The 19,267-nt window shown below is 46.6% G+C and overlaps 1 protein-coding gene across 1 annotated transcript in view; it reads right to left on the bottom strand.

Moving 5' to 3' along the window:
- LOC126470722 (vitellogenin-like) overlaps positions 1-19,267 on the bottom strand; it is a 451,798-nt gene that overhangs the window by 23,206 nt on the left and 409,325 nt on the right. The window contains exon 23 of the mRNA XM_050098725.1: positions 8,488-8,695. Within this exon, the coding sequence (XP_049954682.1) occupies positions 8,488-8,695 (208 nt within the window). The remainder of the gene's footprint in view (positions 1-8,487; positions 8,696-19,267) is intronic.

Genomic DNA, 19,267 nt, shown 5'->3' with positions numbered 1-19,267 from the left:
TGTACCACAATACAGCGAGACCTTCAGAGATGGTGGTCCAGATTGCTGTACACACCGGTACCTCTAATACCCAGTAGCATATCCTCTTCCAATGATGCATGCCCATCTTCGTCGTGGCATACTATCCACAAGTTCATCAAGGCACTGTTGGTCAGATTCTCCCACTCTTCAACGGCGGTTCGGCGTAGATTCCTCATAGTGGTTGGAGGGACACGTCGTCCACAACAGCCTTTTTCAATCTATCCCAGGTATGTTCGATAGGGTTCATGTCTTGAGAACATGCTGGCCACTCTGGTCGAGCGATGTCGTTATGCTGAAGGAAGTCATTCACAAAATGTGCACGATGGGGACGCGAATTGTCGTCCATGAAGACGAATGTTTCCCCAACATGCTGCCGATATGGTTGCGCTCTCGGTCGGAGAATGGCATTCACGTATCGTACAGCGCGTTCCAGGACCACCAGCGACGTACGTCGGCCCCACATAATGCCACTCCAACACAGTATGGAAGCTCCACCTTGCTGCACTCGCTGGACAGTGTGTCAGATGTGCTCAGCCTGACCGGGTTGCGTCCAAATACGTCTCTGACGATTGTCGGATTGAAGTCATATGCGACACTCATAGCTGAAGAGAGCGTGATGCCAATCCTGAGCAGTCCATGCGGCATGTTGTCGGGCCCAACTGTACCGCGCTGCATGGTGTCGTGGTTGCAAAGATGGACCTCACCATGGACGTCGGGAGTGAAGTTGCGCATCATGCAGTGAGTCGTAAAACGACGTCCTGTGGCTGCAAGAAAAGCATTATTCAACATGGTGGCGTTGCTGGCAGGGTTCCTCCGACCCATAATCCGCAGGTAATGGTCTTCTACTGCAGTAGTAGCCCTTGGGCGGCCTGAGCGAGGCATGTCATCGACAGTTGCTGTGTCTCTGTATCTCCTCCATGTCCGAACAACATCGCTTTGGTTCACTCCGAGACGCCTGGACACTTCCCTTGTTGAGAGCCGTTCCTGGCACAAAATAACAATGCGGGCGCGATCGAACCGCGGTATTGACGTCTGGGCATGGTTGAACTACACACAACACGAGCCGTGTACCTCCTCCCCGGTGGAATGACTGGAAATGATGGGCTGTCGGACCCCCTCCGTCTAATTGGCACTGCTCATGCGTGGTTGTTTATATCTTTGGGCGGGATTAGTAACATCTCTAAACAGTCAAAAGGACTGTGTATGTGATACAATATCCACAGTCAACGTCTATCTTCAGGAGTTCTGGGAACTGAGGTAATTCAAAACATTTTTTGATGTGTGTAGTTCTGGGTATTTGTAATTGTAAATTTTTAATAGCTATGAAAATTACGAAAAACGTGAGACGCATGCAATACATAACTGACGCATTAGTAGTTCACCTCGTAACTGTTGCATGCGTCCTACGTTTTCCGTTATAAATCTTACTAATTTTTTCTTGGCTATTAAAAATTCACAATCACAAACTTTCAGAACTATCTGAATTGGGTTATGAATCCGCATGAGTCTAAGAGAAATTGTTTTATACTTTTTCGTCCGACATAAAATCGTGTTATATTAAAAATTGTATTTTATTCAAATAATCATTTCGTGTATTAGATGCTGCGTGGATGGATGATGTCCAGAAGCTAAAAGCTTTTTAGACAGGTTAGGTGCTGTTATTCACCTTTTCCAGTATCCTTCTCACATTTTCATAACTTTTCTCCTCTTACTGCCAACATACTCTTAAATAGTCCAGTCGCTAAATAGTTTCGGTTAATACTACTTTTTTAATTCAAGTGACCGCATGGAATGAAAATGTTTTTTTGTGCTCGAAGGTTAGAGAGCTTCTGTAAAGTTTGGAAGGTACGAGACGAGGTACTGGCAGAAGTAAAGCTGTGAGGACGGGGCGTGACTCGTGCTTGGGTAGCTCAGTTGGTAGAGAACTTGCCCGCCAAAGGCAAAGGTCACGAGTTCGAGTCTCGGTCCGGCACACAGTTTTAATCTGCCAGGAAGTTTCAATTGTATTGAATGATTTTTATTATTAGGCGATCTATTCCAAAACACAAAAGGATTTATATTTAGATAGACAGCGCACAGTCGATGTGTTATACATCCACAGATAAATGAGGTCACCACAATGAAGCATCATCTGGTATGTCTACACCACAACTGGCCAGTTGCCAGCAAAGCGAACTGACTGGTTGGATGTCCTACATGTACACTGCTTGTGCACAGAACTGGGTAAAAGATCAAACATAGTTGCGAAGCAGCAGGAAGAACCCTCGATGGTATCACCCGGCAAGGCGAAGTGGTAATGCGACCGTAGCAAGAGCTAACTTGGTCACGCAACTACGTACAGCCAAGCTCTGATTAAAATTATGAGCAATATTACGTCGCGGTGCAGGTACGGAAGATGGGTGTGGAAAATGTCTTCGCGGGCAGGCGCAACGGCTTGCGGTTGGCTTTATTAAATTGGTGGACGATGGGAAAGAGACGAGATTAATTCTACCAGTGGAGAAGGTGACGTAATGTGCGGCCAGATTGTTTAAGATGAGCAAGAAGGTGGTTTGTAAATTACGGAAGCAGGGACACGAAGCCGAGCAGAGCAGGATTCAGACTTCTACGTCAACGGAGGCGAATAAAGGAACTCACAATAAGCATTCCACTGATGATGTCGGTAAATATTTTATCAGGCAGCAATTTCTAAGCTATTACGAACAGTATAAAGAAGTATCAACTTTGCGAAAATTTCAAAGCTTTGGTGACACAGAACTGAACTTTGAGGCTGGCAATGAGACTGTAAGAAAAATTGTTGTGTCTATGGGATTTAGTTTTGAAAGGTGCCAAAATAAACGAGTTATGTGTTAACGAGAGGGCATAGTTGCAAAAAGGGCATACTACATTAGGTTTCTACGGAAGACTGAAGCATCTGAATCAAAGCTGCCAGTGGTTTACTTAGCTGACACGTGGATTCACACACATTACAGCATAAATAAATGTTGGCAAAGTGGCAGTGTGTGAGGGGTACAGTCCAAGGAAAGCGCCGATCAATGTTTAATTGTTGTGCATACAGGCGGTGGCATGGGATTCATTAAGGATTCACTTCTCATATATGACTCAAATATCAAAAATTCTGAAATATTTTCCAAATTAACAAAACAAAACTAATTGGCGACAATCATATTATCCTTCATAGTATAATTTGTAAACCGTTATACCCAATTTCTCTTACTGGCAAACGCTCTCTTCCGTAATTATTTGCTGGTGACAAAACGTTTGGTAACTCTCGTTGGTTGGGGTTGGATCGATTTTTTGTAATAGTCTATAAGGTGGTGGGCAGATAAAAAAGAATGACGAAGGATTAGAAATAAAAATACATACAATCACCTGTAGGTTCAAATGGCTCTGAGCACTATCGGACTTAACTGCTCAGGTCATCAGTCCCCTAGAACTTAGAACTACTTAAACCTAACTAACCTAAGGACATCACACACATCCATGCCCGAGGCAGGATTCCAACCTGCGACCGTAGCGGTCGCGCGGTTCCAGACTGTAGCGCCTAGAGCCTCTCGGCCACTCCGGCCGGCAATCACCTGTAGGGATTCGTCGCGAATATGCCTTTACCCTCTACACTACATCACTGCTTAGGACAACACTACTAATTTTAAAGCTCTAGATTATCGCGCAAAATACTTTTTGTTGATTACTATCAATGTCTTTAACCATTCGGAATATTTCTTTCTGGCCATTGTAAGTTTTAAAACCGTTTGTTACGATAATGTTCAACCAGTTATCACTTCGCAGTTACTTACGGTAACGCGCGTGATGTGGTGGCAGTTGTAAGACAGTCGCGCATGGATAATATTTTCAAAGTACTCTTCTTGAATAACATACTCCCTTTATTAAACAAAAAAAATTACGAAGGCACTGGTAATCCCACTCCACAGAGTTCACTAAATCGGAACAGCAGATTTACATAATCCTCTCGTGTTAGACAAGCGACACTTGGAAACCGATATTTGATCGGATTAGCAAAATAGATTCCGGTGTAGCATTAAGGACGGCAGCGAACACCGCGTTCGAATTTCGATATTCGTCTTCCGCAAATTGTGGCGCTTGTAAACGTGATGAAAGACAGGTGGCGTGTGACAGAGCTCCGCTTGTAAGAACACTGGAATGTTGTTGTTGTTGTTGTTGTTGTTGTGGTCTTCAGTCCTGAGACTGGTTTGATGCAGCTCTCCATGCTACCCTATCCTGTGCAAGTTTCTTCATCTCCCAGTACCTACTGCAACCTACATCCTTCTGAATCTGCTTAGTGTATTCATCTCTTGGTCTCCCTCTACGATTTTTACCCTCCACGCTGCCCTCCAATGCTAAATTAACATTGGAATATACATCAGTATTCAGAATGAAATTTCCACTCTGCAGCGGAATGTGGACAGATATGAAACTTCCTGGGAGATTAAAACTGTGTGCCGGACCGAGACTCGAACTCGGGACCTTTTCAGTTCGCAGGAAAGTGCTGTAACGACTGAGCTACCCAAGTACGACCCATCCTCACAGCTTTACTTCCAGCTATGTTTTTACATCTGGTTGATTTTTAAACAAAAATTTTTCTGTTTCAAGAAAAGTTATTATGTTTGAACTTAGAATATATTCAAGAATTCCGCAGCAAACCGATGTTAAGAATATTGGTCCGTAATTTTTCGGGCCTGTTCTTTTATTCTTCTTACGTAAAGGTGTCACCTGTGCTTTGTTCCACTCGCTTAAGACTTTCCTATGGGCGACAGATTCGCGGTGAAAATTGGATACGTAAGGGACCAATGCTATAGAGTACTCTGCAAAACCGGAATGGGATTCCATCCAGACCTGGCGAATTATTTGCTTTTAACTCTTTCATTTGCTTCTCTACGCCAGAAACGCCTGTTCCTACGTCCTCCATACGGGAATCTGTTGGGCGGCCAAATGAGAGTACATCTGAACAATCCTGCTGCGTGAATGATTTCTTAAACGCGAAATTTAGAAATCTAGCTTTCCTTTGTCTGTCTTGGATTGTCACACCAGATTAGACGACAAGTGATTGGTTAGAAGCCTTCGATTCGACCAGTGATTTTAGGTAGCACCAGAACTTTCTTGGCTTAGGTAGACCACAAGTCTCTGACTATTTTTCTTTCCTTTCCGTGCCTACTTTCGAATTGTAATCTCCTATTATAATTAAATTTTCGTCTTTCTCAAGTGTCTGAATAATGTCTTGTATGTCACCATACAAGGGGCAGTCAAATGAAAACCGATCACATGCCATAATGCGACTGTGGAATGGTCCCATTCAAAAGTAAACCACACGCATTAAGATATTCATCCCACAGTGAGACGAGATGATAACCTGTTTTGTAGAACGCCATCGGCCCTGACGGATTCACAACAGCACCCACTCTTGTATTTCCTTTTTCGACTGCAACCGATGTCCACGCAAGCTTTTCTTCAGCCCGCCAACGATGTGAAAAAGCACACGGTAAACGACCTGGGTTGTACGGAGGATGTCGCAGTATTTCCCAACAAAATCGCTGAAGCGTTGTCTTTGTCCGATTGGCAGTGTGGGGACGTGGAACAGGATCATTCCGTCCGACAGTATCCCGTGGTGTTTTGACTTAATGGCGTGTACCAGTTTCTGCAAAGTGTTCAAATGTTTCAGATGGCTCTGAGCACTATAGGACTTAACATCTTAGGTCATCAGTCCCCTAGAACGTAGAACTACTTAAACCTAACTAACCTGAGGACATCACACACATCCATGCCCGAGGCAGGATTCCAACCTGCGACCGTAGCAGTCCCGCGGTTCTGGACTGCAGCGCCTAGAACCGCACGGCCACCACGGCCGGCTGCAAAGTGTCTTCATATCTCTGCATATTGATTGTGGTCGTACGCTCGGCGATCTGGATGAGGAGAGGGCTCCTGCAGTAGAAGACAAAAGTCATCATGACCTTACGGGAACTTGTGTGAACAGTTCTGGATTTCATTGGCGGGGGAGTGTGGGGTGTTTCGACCGTTCACTTGGTCCTTTGCCCTCGGCCAGTCGGAATGCTGTATGAAGGAATCATCCGCTTGGACGATAACGCCCGTCCCCACACTCCCAATCTGACGAACGCTACGCTTCAGTGATTTTGTTGGGAAACACTGCAAAAGCCTCCGTACAGTGCGGATCATTCACCGCGCGATTTTCACATCTTTGGTAATATGAAGAAAGACATGCGTGGACGTCGGTTTTAATCGCATAAGGAGGTGGAAGACTTGGTGCAGCTGTGGATTCATCAGCGGCCGACCATATTCTAGGAAACAGGAATTGTCTCGTCTCCCAGTAGGATGAACGTCTTAACGCATGTGGTGAGTACTTATGAATGGAACCATTCTATGGTCCCGTTGGGATGGGTGTTCGGTTTTCATTTGACTGCCCCTCCTCAATCTCTTCATCTTCATAACTAGTTACATAGAAATCTGTACTGCTGTGGTAGGTGCTGACTTCTGTCTTCACTGTGATAATGCACTCACCATGCTATTCTTAGAAGCTGCCCGTATTCTTGTTTTCTTACTCATAATTAGACCTACTCCTGCATCACCGCTATTTCGTGTTGATCATTCTGTACTCAGCTGACCAGAAATCGTGTTCTTCCTGCTTCCCATTGCTCCTTCAATTTATCATTTTTCCTTTTAAATTCTTTAACCTACGTATCCAGTTAGTAGATGGAACATTATACTCTCCAATCCGTAGAAGGCCAAGGTTGCTTTTGCTGATGACGATATCCTCGTGAGTAATCAGCGCCCAGATATCCGAATGGGATAGTACTTTACCTCAAGAAAATTTTACCCAGGAGGATGCCAGCATCATCAAACAATAGAACAAAGATGCATATCCTTGGGAAATATAGCTGATGTAGCTTCCCTCGCTTTCAGCCGTTCGCAGCATGAACACAACAAGGCTACGTTGGCTCTTGTTACACGATCAGATCAGTCAATCATCCAGACAGTTTCCGTTGCAACAATTGTAGATGCTGCTGTCCCTCCTCGGGAACCTTATGTTAGTCTAGCCTCTCCACAGATACGCTCCCGATGTGGTTGCACCTGCGGTATGGCTACCGGTATCGTTGAGGCACACGACCAGCTACACCGTGGCTAGGTCATTAGTTCGTCTGGAGTGTTAGGCACTCACACATTATACGATTACGATATTGTAGAGCTGTTGTTCAGAAGTGGGATGCGAAGTTTCCTTCGGACATGCATGCACTTCCAAAGGAACAGGCACTGTGGCGACTACAGTCGTTATGTAATACATGCAATGTATTCGCAGTTGCGAATATGAACAACCATTAGCTGTATAATGTCTACATCTACATACATACTCCGCAATCCACCATACGGTGCGTGGCGGAGGGTACCTCGTACCACAACTAGCATCTTCTCTTCCTTTTCCACTCCCAAACAGAACGAGGGAAAAATGACTGCCTATATGCCTCTCTACGAGCCCTAATCTCTCTTATCTTATCTTTGTAGTCTTTCCGCGAAATATAAGATGGCGGCAGTAAAATTGTACTGCAGTCAGCCTCAAATGCTGGTTCTCTAAATTTCCTCAGTAGCGATTCACGAAAAGAACGCCTACTTTCCTCCAGAGACTCCCACCCGAGTTCCTGAAGCATTTCAGTAACACTCGCGTGATGAGGAGACCTACCAGTAACAAATCTAGCAGCCCGCCCCTGAATTGCTTCTATGTCCTCCCTCAATCAGACCTGATAGGGATCCCAAATGCTCGAGCAGTACTCAAGAATAGGTCGTATTAGTGTTTTATAAGCGGTCTCCTTTACAGATGAACCACATCTTACCAAAATTCTACCAGTGAACCGAAGACGACTATCCGCCTTCCCCACAACTGCCATTACATGCTCGTCCCACTTCACATCGCTCTGCAATGTTACGCCCAAATATTTAATCGACGTGACTGTGTCAAGCGCTACACTACTAATGGAGTATTCAAACATTACGGGATTCTTTTTCCTATTCATCTGCATTAATTTACATTTATCTATATTTAGAGTTATCTGCTATTCTTTACACCAATCACAAATCCTGACCAAGTCATTTTGTATCCTCCTACAGTCACTCAACGACGACACCTTCCCGTACACCACAGCATCATCAGCAAACAGCCGCACATTGCTATTCACCCTGTCCAAAAGATCATTTATGTAGATAGAAAACAACAGCGGACCTACCACACTTCCCTGCGGCACTCCAGATGATACCCTCACCTCCGATGAACACTCATCATCTAGGACAACGTACTGGGTTCTATTACTTAAGAAGTCTTCGAGCCATGGCATGGAATGACGGCAATGAAAATGTGTGTCGCCATTCCATTATATAGGTGACGGTCGTTCATATTCGCAACTGCGAATACATTTGAGGCATTCTGGGACTGGTGACATCGCGACCGACCTGAAGTGTAGAGGCCCTGGTCAAAGCTGGTGGCGGGGTTGAGTAGCATGAGCTGCGGCAGCAGAGGGCCCAGCGCGTAACTGCGGAACTCCGGCTCCCTGCGCGGCGGCACGCGCAGCCACGCCTCCAGCACGTCGCGCTTCTCGTCCACCTCCAGCACCACGCGCGCCGTCTTCTGCTCCGCCGGCGTCTCCAGGAACTCCAGCACCTGCGCAACACACCACCTCACTACACGTGGCAAGCAGTCGTGCAGTCCACAGCTTTAAATCGTGCACCCTTGTCGCAGCCGTATGTGCACTTGAAATGAAAGTAGAAATACGTTACAGATTAAACCATGATTCATATCGTTGTAAAAAGGACATGTTGAAGGCTATAACTAACCTAGAATTAACTTAGGCCACACGGTACTAACTTATAACAACTGCAGTAACATTAAGAGTACAGTATAAAATCATGGACCCGTCTCCTCGTACCTCGCGGTGACTGAGTGATTCTGAAGACGTCGTGATTCGCTAGGGTACTAATATGCTGAGTAGCTGTCAGGGCTGGCAGGCTCGAATTGTTTCCAATCCCACTTCCCTGACAGCCACCAAAGTTCCTGATCTGAACATGGTGGTAGAAAGACCCTCATAACGAGCAACGAAACCTAGTGGTCTGTCTGTCTTATAAGCGACGGGAAATGAACAACGTTGGGCCTGATCAGAACCACGCATGTAGGCTGGCGAGAAGCAACGGCTGAAACACCATGTGGCGTGCACAACTCACCCTAAAAATCGAGGCGGCGTGTCATGATATGGAAGCAGCAGCGAAATGAACGTTTATGGTTAAGTTTAGGTGATCCACAGTGGGAACTGGGATGAATGTGTATGTCATTTCCAATTTTCTTTTCTGGATTTGGGTACGTATGAGCAAAGCCAGCGTCCCGTGTGGTCCAAAGGAGACATTATCCTCTTTGACGAAAAGGAAACCTAGAATGTATAAGGGTAAAAGAACTAAAGAATGGAAATGTTTGTAAGCTTAAATTACGACTGTGCTAAAGCGCTAACTAGGTTATAACGGTACAGTCGTCGCATTTCGTTCTGTATTACATAGTAAGTTTGCTCTTCAACGATATGTAGACGACACATACCGTTAGAGCATGGTTTGTTGTGATTTTGGACTGCACTGTTACGTATGCCACTCCGTTTCATCCTGGCTTAAGCTGGAGCAGGTTTATTAAAAGGAGTGAATTACTGGGGGTCAGCTGTAAGAAAGGGAAAAGCACTGCTAACAATAAACCTACACACAACTAAAAGTTGTGTTACTAGTTGCGTAAAACAGCGGTGGTGACACAAAATGTTGTTGCAAGTCTAAAGAAAATGTATCTACGACTGATTAAGTTACAAAAGAGAAATCACAATGATGTCCCACAGTGTTCAGTTTTGGACCCATACCTATCGCATAGGCCGGCCGCGGTGGTCACGCGGTTCTAGGCGCGCAGTCCGGAACCGTGCGACTGCTACGGTCGCAGGTTCGAATCCTGCCTCGGGCATGGATGTGTGTGATGTCCTTAGGTTAGTTAGGTTTAAGTAGTTCTAAGTTCTAGGGGACTGATGACCACAGCTGTTAAGTCCCATAGTGCTCAGAGCCATTTGAACCTATCACATACACACAGCCAACAAAACAAAACAAAACTTGGAAGTATGAGCCCACTTATCAGCATGACGTTGCACCCCTTGTAGCCTGGATGCATCAACTGATTCGGTTCTGTCATCCATCCTATTCACAGATAAGGCAAACTTGACTGGAGGTGGCATCGTCAAACCTTAAAACACTCACCTATGTTCTACAAAGAATCTCCGTGGTATAGTGTCAATGAACTATGGGCCCAAGTTCAGCCTCAATGTGTGGGCGGGGATTACTAGGGACCGCTTCTTGACTACGAAGCTAAAACACTAGTATTCACAAAACATTTTCACTTGCCTAATGTGTTCACAGGTGTGTTTACAATTACTGGAACTTACACCGTCAAAGATCTTTTGTTCCCACATTCAAGTAGGTGTACCTGCCTTGGAACGCATTTCTGGCCACATGTGCATAAGACGTTTTTTGCTCCTTATCCTCACCGGCGTTGTTTCTTGCAGTTTGTCTCGATTTTAGAAAAATCACCCTGTATATATCGTAAATCGAATAATGTTCTTGCAGGAAGTTTATGAATTACGGTATCTACATAACTTCAAAACGCGAACTGGATGACAGAACTAACCCTTATTGATGAACGTCTGAACCATAACTGAAAGCGCATGAACGGCTTCACTGGCTCATGATAACAAGTCAAAGACCTTCTGTGTCAAAACGAAATGTTGTGTTTAATATCGTAGCTGCACAGGCATATAATTTCTAATAACCTGCGTTCTATAAAGGTTTTAACCAGATTTTCTAGTAAAATCTATTATCAAAAATGTTATTGCGACACTCTGTATATAGAATCAAAACTTTTACTGCGATAAATGTTTGCAGGCTTAACTGTAATGTCAGCAACACTTTAAACTGTTTTTCTACTTACGTATTGATGTAAGTCTGTTTCTTCTCTTTTAATCACGTTTCACTCCTTTTATCGACTACAGCTCTCGGGCCTGGTGGTCTACAGTCTGGCCTTAGCAGGCGAGTAATGCGACCATCCCGTATTCCTCCTGCAGAGCGCGCCTGCTAGTTTTGTTTACCTTCTGCGGCCGTTACTTGCGCACCGGCTAGTACTCCAGAGTAATGGCGAAAATATGCCGTAAATCAACATCCGTTTCACGTTCTGCAACGATTATTCATGACCAAAGGCGCTCGACTTAGTAGGCATCCACTTACCAATAGTGAGCAGTACGGTGTACGTTAAAGTCGCCGATGATGCGATTTTCGACGAGATCCTTCGGAATATGGAGCAGGGGCTCCGTTTCTGCCAAGCCGACGGTAACGTCGGCCCGATGACGGTCGATCGCGCAGGATCAGGCATGTCAACAATTCGGGTCCCTGAACTGCAGTTCGAACACCCTGTGGCTGACGTCATGGACGCCTTCCGTCCTTACGACACCGTTCACGGCCATGTAGCAGAACGGTGCACAATTTCGAACATATCCGGTCCTCAATGGTGCCCCCCCCCCCCCCCCCAGATAACCACAGAACTCCATCGTCATGTGCCATCCTATCTCCAGATAAGCGGCTGCGGGCGGTCCTCATTTACGACGACCAACCGCGGGCTTGTTCAGGATGCGACAAGGAAGGGCCCGTTCGATCAGAATGTCTCCATCGTCACATTACACAACTGACGGCCCCTGACGTGACACCCGCCCCGCAACCGACGTCCCTACCAGTATCCTCTGCGTAGGCTCTTGTCGCCCCTGAATCTTGTACCGGCGCCATTATCTGATGTACCGGTACTACCGTTGCACAACCGACACAGCAAGAAACGGCAGTGTCGACACCAGCGTAAACCGTTCAACCCTCAGACCACCCGATGGAGTTTACATCAACGACAGTACTGGTGACAGCCTTCGTGCCAGAACGACTCGATTCATTCCCATCTTCAGACATGGAAGACCAGTCACGGAGGCAGCAATCACCTAGGCGCCTTAAGCGCAGACGTTGTATTGTCTCCGACCAGGATGCCTCGCCTCCCGATGTCGCCTCACCTATAGCTCCTACAAACGAGGACCAGGAGTCGACTGAAGTCGAGGACAACAATGTGACTCCGACTCCCACGAACGAATAGCCATCAACCCTGACAGAAAGTCAAAGGGTTGTCGAACCGGAGGACACGTCCATGTCTTTGGACGCTTCTTCATCAGTCCAGAACCCTGTACCACGGTAGCGAAAAGATAACTCGCCGGGTTCAAAATGGCTCTGAGCACTATGGGACTTAACATCTGTGGTCATCAGTCCCCTAGAACTTAGAACTACTTAAAGCTAACTAACCTAAGGACATCACACACATCCATGCCCGAGGCAGGAATCGAACCTGCGAAACTCGCCGGGACTTCACACTTCGGTGTGGGGCGACGACATCAAAATCGACCCTGACCCCCAGTCGACGGCGGCGCCTCTGGCAGCCACGACCAAAAATTAGCTAGGCTCAACCCTGGAGGTTGGACGGGATGGTCTATAACCTCCTTGTTCGCTCTCGATTATCTACAACGTGATACCGAACCTCCCCTTACTGCGCAGCCAATCATGCAGAATTGCAACGATCAATTCCAAACACATCAGATCGCTCCCGAAATTACCTCTGTTACGAGATGTGACCTGATCATCTGACACTGACATTTCACTCCTACAGGAAGCACAACTGACTGCTCTGCCCCATGTTGCCAGATACGTACTTAATACTTCTGCTGGTGATTCTCTTGGCAGGTACGTGGCTGCATATGTTCACGAAGGACTCCCCATCATGGATCTCGCCTTTCACCCAACAGCACGAGGCATTGCCTTCACCACTTTGGACATGCGTATCATCGACATCTTTGCCCCATCTGGTTCCACTCACTGATGGGAGAGAGCCACAATCTACTCTTGTTCTTAGAAAGCTATGCTGCTTGCATATTTGGAGGCGTCTTAAACTGTGTCTCGCAACAGAAAGATCAGGCGCCTTACTTTAACACCTGTCAAGAACCCCACATGAACGTGTGAGCCTTCCAGCTCAGCGGCACATGGAAAGAGAAGTTTGGCAATGCCCGTGGCCCCACTTATCAAACAAACCATTTGGAAAGTCGACTTGATCTAATTTACGTCTTTGGGAGCTAGCATCTGATATTCAGGACCCTGAACTGTGGCCGCTGGTTTTCTCAGACCACAGACATTGCACGAGTCTTCTCAAATTACAAGCAGTCTGGCGCAGTCGTACGCTGAGGAATATGAACATCACTCATCAACAGGATACAGGATATCAACGATCCATAACAGAGACTTAGACCACTTGCGAACGACGACCTACAGAACTTTAGAGTGGTGGTTCGGGTATATGAAGCCCTTCTTACAGTAAATCCTTATGCGATATGTGAAGGACATTGCGCAATGCCATCCTCCGAGACTTAGTCACCCAAGGACCCGACCTGACCGTCCAGAGGGAGCAACAGCAGATTAAGTTGTGCATAGTGATGATGGCCCAATATCGTCTGCATGGACATCCATGAGAGCACGTCTACCGGACTCACGGGTCCACGAGATATCTACCAAGCATCATATCGCAACCGACGACCGACTACGACGACGACAGATCATAATCCAGCTCGTCACACTATAGGCACAGACTCTCACCCAACAATCTGCAATAGTCACCACCTTCGCCGATCACAACCAGAACATCTCTGACGCCGGGACTGCCGACGTAGCAGCAACTGGTCACATCTTGTCTTGTGGAGAGAACACCCATTTGATGGAACTGATCACCAGGGACGAAGTAGAGGCTACCGTTGACAAGGGTGCACATAACATATCTCCTGGCATGGATGGTCTACCTACAGAGTTCTATCGTGTCTTCCAGACATTAATGGTCTTGAGGCGAACCAGTATGTGTCAAGAACTTTTCACGCTGGGCCATGTTGTCCCTCCCAGGTTTGTCAGAGGCATCATCATGCTTACACATAAGTCTCGCTGTGGTGTGATGATCACCGACTATCGTCCACTTACCCTCGTTAATGTGGGCTACAAAATCTTTGGGCTCATTTTGATGAGACGCCTTCGTCCCCTTCTTCCCAGCATCCTTTCACTACAACAGATGACCCCAAATGGACAGGTGAATATGCAGACAACAACCGGCGAATGTCACGGTGTGATAGCACTGGCTACAACGTGTCGGCTCTGGGCAGCTATGATCGATATCGGTTTCGTCAGCGCATATGATAAAGTAAATCACGGTTTCCTGTTCTCTGAGATGGCTCGAATGGACTTCCCAGTCTCCTTACTCAACGTCATACATGGCATTTATGACAGCTCTAGCTCCCACATACAAGTCAATGGTTACTTAATGAGTCCAGTTCTGATACGAGGATCTATCTAACATGGCTGCCCCTTTCAACCCTGATCTATGCCGTCTCACTGGAGCCCCTCATTCAGAACCTGAAATCTATGCTACGGGACTCATGCTACAACAGCACACCTGCTATTCTCGAGCATACACCGACGAACTGCTCCTTTTGGTTCGCGGAAACGGAGCGAAAACACGACAGACTACTGAAGCAATCATGAAATACAGGGCAGCGGCAGGCAGCTCGATGAATGTGGATACATCTACAACCCTGCACTAGGATGCAGCCTCCTTGGTGCCAAACTAGCGCCCTCCCCATGAGTTCAGACCATCAAGCACTTGGGAATTGCCTTCACCCCCAATACATCCCATTCGATGACCACTAAATTTCGGAGCGTGTTGCAGTGTGTCCGCGCCGAGATCTACAACAATCCACTTCAGCTGGTGGTTTACCTCAATCGACGTGTTGCTCAGAAACTGGTGCACTTTAATAAGTCCCACCCTCACCGCACACAACTTGACTTCGTTTACAAGCGGCCTTCGGCAATTATCTGACGGTGGGAACAATCTTTAAGGTCCGGTATGAAATGCTAACCCTCTCCTCGCGTGAGAGAGGACTTGGTCTGCTCAAAGTACGGCACAGGGCTGATGCCCTGTAAATGCGAACCGTCTGGAAGCAATGGATTGGAACGGGAGCATCCATTAAATGCAGTTTGGTGGACACCCTCAGCCCAGGAGCCATCTTTCCACCTGTGCCAGCTGGTGACATTCATATCTCATTTTCACATATTGCGACCTTTATTGTGGTCTACAGCTAAGAGCATCCTGCACTCCTGACCACGCTTCCACCTTGGCCAAATACATCTATCTCACTCTGCTACTTCGAGTGTCAAGCGACATTGTCGTACAGAAGTATCCTGTGGTCCGTTGGTCGTTGGTCGAATGCATGACTCTTTATCCTCCAAGTTACCTCCCCACATGCGTTACAGCAACATGGTACTTGGTTATCAATGGCAAAATTACGACACGACAGAAGTTACATGCAGCTGGATTAGTTGAACCGCACTGTGTGCTGCCTGTCAACACCTCAACGATGACATCCACCGCCTCAGATACCCATCAGCCCTTGACGTCTGGAAACTAAGCCGCAAGATGATCGCCTCCTTTCTCCGCATTTCTCCGACCATGGTTGAACGTCAAACATACATCTTTCCTGAGAGCTTGTACTTCTTAGCTACCAAAACCAGCGCCATACTCTGAATACAAGGGTTGGACGCTCAGCTACGTATACGGCGACGGTGACAAATCGGGCCTCGGCTTTTGGTGCAGGTTACAGTACGCCCACGCCGACTTGGAGCGACGATCCAATTACCGGTCCTGTCTGCCAAACTGCTTGTGTGGTGTATTCATGTCCCCGACCTCCCAACTGGAGCGTCATAGCCGCTATCCTCACTCCCTTCCCCCCTTAACTAACTTCCTCTCTCGCTCTTCTCGCTGCACCTGCGTCTTTAGACCCCACCTTCCTAGGACGTCACTAAGGCGATCGCATCTTTCGCTGCACAAGGCAGCCCACATAAGGCTGCACCATGATTTTTTACCCTCTCCTCCCATGTCAAATGAACTGCGATAAAAAAAATAGATGTCGTCCTCACCCCATCCTAACTACCGTCCCTATGCATCCGACCACGGAGAGGTCGGGGGCACTGTGGCCAGGCCTCAATTACGACCCCTGCCCTCAGGCGCCACCGAGGTACGGATGTGTAGCCCCGATGTTTCTCCGCTCCCTTTCCTTCCCTTATAAAGTACGTTTTACTGTAAATAAGTTTCTCTATTGTTCCTTTCTGGCTTTTGCGAATCAAATTATATGTAAATAAAAGCTGAGTAGATTGCTGAAAAAACCGGTAAAGCACTTATGTAAAGGGGGACGGTAGCGTAAAGCAGCGGAAAAGCGCGTGCATGGAAACCTATAGAGCGCGGGATCGCGATATCAAATAGTGGCTGAACCATGGAAATTTTCGCTCTGCTTTTAATTTAGGCTTTACCTCTCAACGATGTCAAACTGCAGGTCCCTTTCCCCAGTTCGATAACTGACGTAGATGAGGGACACGCAAATGGACGAAGTGGCAGCTAGTCGAGAGAATTGTACTGGACCACTGGATGCATTTTAATTTAGTTGTTCACGATCTCTACAATATGCCCAGATACTGGAAGCCGCCGGGTTCTCTACTGACACACAAAGAGTCTTCTCTAATTTGTTAACGGGTATCAAAGCTTCGGTGGCTGTCAATGGACAACTGAAACCCCTGATTAACATCTGTAGAGATTTTCCTGCGGTAAGTTGGCTTTCAGTGTCGTCGTTTGCTCCTTCTTCGAAGGATCGCAGCTCATTTACAAGGGTGGACACTCTCGGGCGAGACGATCTCGGCGCATGCATACGCGGACGATGTGATGGTGTTTCTCCGTACTCTTGCTGAGATTCCGTTGCTCAAGGCTACCGTGGATGCTTTTGGCTTGTATCTCGTGCCCGCGTCAATGAAGCCAAAAGTCGGTTGATGAATGTGCGGGGTTTTGATAATTATGTCATTTCGAAGGCAACCGTGGTCGATCGACTTAAACCTTTGGGAGTCATAATAAACTGATCGCTCCGCAATTAAAATTGCTATACTTAATTATAAATCGGTTACGGGGAAGATAGAAGGTCCAGTCCTTGAACATGAACGGCCTTCCCTTCAGATAATTCGGATTCAGGATACCTACGTCTTGTGCAGAGCATATTGCATCGCTCGGGTCTTTCACTTGCAGCAATGATGGCAAGGAAACAAACAACTGTCTAGCCGCGTTTTTTATGGAAGCATTACAGTTTTCGATTACAATACGAGATAGTTGCACGCGCGCGCTCTCCCGGGGGTTCGGGACTTTTCGATACTAAAAGGAAATCGTTTCTGTTATTTATTCGACGCACCGTGTTGACTATCTCTTACGCAATGCACACATTCACGTCTCGGTTGTTTTCCTGTCTGCGGCCGGTAGTCTTGATCCGCTTGTCGATGTCGGTCGACTGAATTTTTAGTTAAAACATGTCCATCAATTTGATATTGCTGTCAGGTACTTGTGGGCTGATATCCTTCAGAGGCAGCATCTCACTACCAGTTTTTTTGTTAATACGAGGGGGAAGGATCTACTGTATGGCGTCTGTTGAAAGAGTATGGCCGCAAACTTCTTGGAAGACGGTGTGGTTTTATCTTAGCCTTCCTATTCTACCAATGTCTATGGCGTCATAGTGGCACCAAGTGCTCCACAAGCTGTTATCCACAGAGGAGCGCCTATTTCGTATTGGACTTCGTGTCACGGATCAGTGCAGTCGCTGTCCCGCCATTGACACGCTACAATATAGATTAACCTCTCATTGGGGCGAAGCGAACTAGCTCTGGTTTAAAAGACAATTAGCGTTTCTAATTCGATTGGTTGAGACTGCATTTTCAGCTGATATCCTGTTGCGTCCGAACTCCTTCTACTTTGGCAAATGGTTCAAATGGCTCTGAGCACTATGGGACTTAACATCTGAGGTCATCAGTCCCCTAGAACTTAGAACTACTTAAACCTAACTAACCTAAGGACATCACACACATCCATGCCCGAGGCAGGATTCGAACCTGCGACCGTAGCAGTCGCACGGTTCCGGACTGCGCGCCTAGAACCGCGAGACCACCGCGGCCGGCCCTTCTACTTTCCGAGGGAAGAGTCAAATACAATTGCCTGACTGTTGAACCACTACGTTCATTACATTGTAGATGAATGGGGCGATACGGACCCACTCGCCTTCTGCCAATGTATGGCCACTGTATAATGGAAGTGTTTGCACCTGCCCTGGTATCGTGACTTATTCGCCAGTAAGTTGGACCTTGTATTTTGTCGTCAAGGTATCTGTTGAGTTAACCGGTTCTTGTGGCTTTCTAGTCATGATCCCTTAGGTATACTCTTTCGCAGTTTATATTCATTTTTGTGGCCCTGTTGGTGTTTTTTAGACATAAAAAGAATCTGGCGTAGCGTTAGACTACCAAATCGCTGGTCCGTGTCCGTTTCTTGGTTGTGGTTTTTTCTCATTCGATATTTTAGGGAAAAATGCGGTAAAGCGTCTGGATTGAAATCGAAAGGTTAAAAAATCGTGGTCTAGCGGTAAAGTCCGTATCTGGAGCCTGAGAGGTCGTGGGATCGATTCTTGGTTGTACCTTGGATATAACAAAGTGGTAGGCATTTGAGATCCGTGAGCTATGAAATTATGGATCGAGTCCCGTTAGCTATTTTTAACTCTATTTTTTCAACACGTGTCATATAATTTCAAGCACATGACACCTGAAGGGTAATGTAGGGGAAGGACACGTGTACATGTATGTTCGCTAATCGAATCCCCATGTCAAAAAAGAGAAAAAGCAATAAAGCGTGTGCCTGAAAACCTAGAGATAGCGGGATCGAATCCAGGTCAGACCACCGACATGTTTACCCTGATTCTAATCTAGCCTGTACGTCTCAACGATGTTGAACTGTAGGTTCCTTTCTCCAGTTGGCAAACTCGGGCAGATTGGGGGCACGTATGTGGATGGAGTGGCGGCCGGTCGAGAGAACTTCACCAGGCCATTGAGCCACAGGAGTTTATCATCATCAACACATAAATTACAACTAGGTTGTTCTCGATCTCTGCAATATGTTAAATATCGGCTATCATCATAGTAATATCTTTGAAGCCACGCTGTTCTGAACTCATTTTTGCCCCATATCCCTCGTGTGCACGTT

This window comes from Schistocerca serialis, chromosome 3 (assembly GCF_023864345.2).
Source record: "Schistocerca serialis cubense isolate TAMUIC-IGC-003099 chromosome 3, iqSchSeri2.2, whole genome shotgun sequence".
Classification (NCBI taxonomy): domain Eukaryota; kingdom Metazoa; phylum Arthropoda; class Insecta; order Orthoptera; family Acrididae; genus Schistocerca; species Schistocerca serialis.
The sequence above is the reverse complement of the archived record's forward strand: the minus strand, read 5'-3'. Positions and strand labels throughout refer to the sequence as shown.